Below are 1,964 nucleotides of genomic sequence, written 5' to 3' on the forward strand. Positions count from 1 at the left end.
ACCATGTCCATAATTACTGGCATCTACTTGAAGATAACAAGGTTCATCAAACTCTGGTGCCCTAAGAATAGGATAAGATGACAATTAATAATTTAAGTTGGTGAAAAATTTCTTTATGCCGATTAGTCCATTCAATTTTTTTCTTGCTCGAGGTAAGTGTAAACAATGGCCCTGTAACACTAGAATAATTTGGACAAAATTTCTTATAGTATAGTCATACCCAAAAATGTAAGTAAAGACTTTTTGTCATGGGGTGTTGGATATACCATTATAGATCTTATATTAACCTCTTTAGGCAATACCTTACCACTATCTACTTCGTGACCTAAATAAGTTACAGTAGCCTTACAGAAGTTACTCTTAGAAAGATTTATGGTAAGATTAGCTGCTCTTAATCTTCTAAAAACTTCTTCCAGGAGTTGGAGATGTTTTTCCCAAGAGGAGTTTGCTATCACAATGTCGTCTAAATATGCATATACTCCTTCAAGTCCATGAGTCACTGTCTGGATCATCTTCTGGAAAGTAGATGGGACATTACACATTCCAAATGGCATGACATTATATGAAAAGAGTCCAAAAGGCACTATAAAACTTGAAATATCTTTAGCTCTCTCTGTTAGTTGAATTTGATAATATCCTTTCATAAGACCGATCTGAGTTAAGTATTTAGCATCACTAATGGCATCTATGATATCTACTATTCTAGGTAATGGATAAGAGTCTTTAAGGGTAACTGCGTTTACTTTCCTATAATCTGTGCACATCCGATATTTGCCATTGGGCTTCTTCACCAACAAGTAAGGAGAGGCCCACGGAGAGGAACTTGGCGAAACCAGATTATTTGCCAGTAGATAATCCACTTCCTCTTTCAGAATAGCAAGTCTGTCTTTAGAAGCTCTGCAGTAGGACAGTCTTATAGGTTGCACAGCAGTCTGGATAGCAACATCATGTTTCACAATTGTACATTTTCCAAGAGTATCCGAACACAGATCGTTATATTGGTGAATAAGTTCTACCATTTTTTTCTTTTTGTCATCTGCCTCTAATCCAGGTAAGAAGGGAGGGACTGTAGGATTTGCGAGTTCTCAGAGTCCTTTCATGACATCACAATTTTATCCGATAAAGATTTTTCTGCAACAGAATTGTTATCTGATTCCATTAGGGGTTCAGAGTGTACAGCAGCAAGGTTACATACTTCCTTTGATGGCAATCTTACATAAGGTTTCAAAAGATTTATATGGACTACCCGAGAAGATTTTATTTTATCTGGAGTCTTAATGAGGTAGTTAACTTTAGAAATTCGTTTAGCAATTACATAAAGTCCCATGAATTTCTCACGTAATGAATTACCAGGAATGGGATGATGCACTAATACCTCATCACCAACATTAAAGCTTCTTATCTTTGCTTTCTTATCATACAGATGTTTCATACCTTCCTGTGCAATTTGTAGATTACTTTGAGCAAATTGCAGAAGCTTACTCAATCTCTGATTCAGTGAAGCAAGATATTTCGATGCATCAAACTCTTCTCCCTTTCTAACACCCTGAAGAATTCTCTCCTTAATAGAAGTGAGTATGGTGCGTGGTCTTCGTCCAAATATAAGTTCGAAAGCACTGATGTTAGTAGATTCATTGTGAACACTACACAATGCATACATTAATAGGTCTAGATCTTCGTCCCAGTCCTTTCCCATCTCGAAGACATACTTCCTTAGTCTTTCATTGTCTGATGAAATCTCTCTAGGGCTCCATTGGTCTGAGGATGGTAAGCTGAGGTCACAACATGATTAATTCTAAACAGTTTTAATGTATCTCTAAAAACCTTACTGGTAAAATTTGTTCCACGATCACATTGTATCTCTTTTGGAAAACTAAAGATAGTAAAAACATTTAGCAATTGTTTAACAACTGTTTTTGATGCTATATTACGTATTGGAATGGCAATAGGGAACCTAGTAGTGG

The 1,964-nt window shown here is 36.2% G+C and overlaps 1 protein-coding gene across 1 annotated transcript; it reads right to left on the reverse strand.

Annotated features, from left to right (window-relative positions):
• Positions 1 to 1,096: 1,096 nt before the first annotated feature.
• Positions 1,097 to 1,696, reverse strand: LOC137645316 (uncharacterized). Its single transcript, XM_068378130.1, has one exon. The coding sequence runs from the start codon at positions 1,694 to 1,696 to the stop codon at positions 1,097 to 1,099; it is 600 nt and encodes a 199-aa protein (XP_068234231.1).
• Positions 1,697 to 1,964: the final 268 nt, after the last annotated feature.

The sequence above is a fragment of the Palaemon carinicauda genome, chromosome 8 (assembly GCF_036898095.1).
Source record: "Palaemon carinicauda isolate YSFRI2023 chromosome 8, ASM3689809v2, whole genome shotgun sequence".
Classification (NCBI taxonomy): Eukaryota; Metazoa; Arthropoda; class Malacostraca; order Decapoda; family Palaemonidae; genus Palaemon; species Palaemon carinicauda.

Bases quoted from the DNA above. Each gene is read 5' to 3' on its own strand.
- LOC137645316 (XM_068378130.1), bottom strand. From the start codon at position 1,696: ATGGGAAAGGACTGGGACGAAGATCTAGACCTATTAATGTATGCATTG.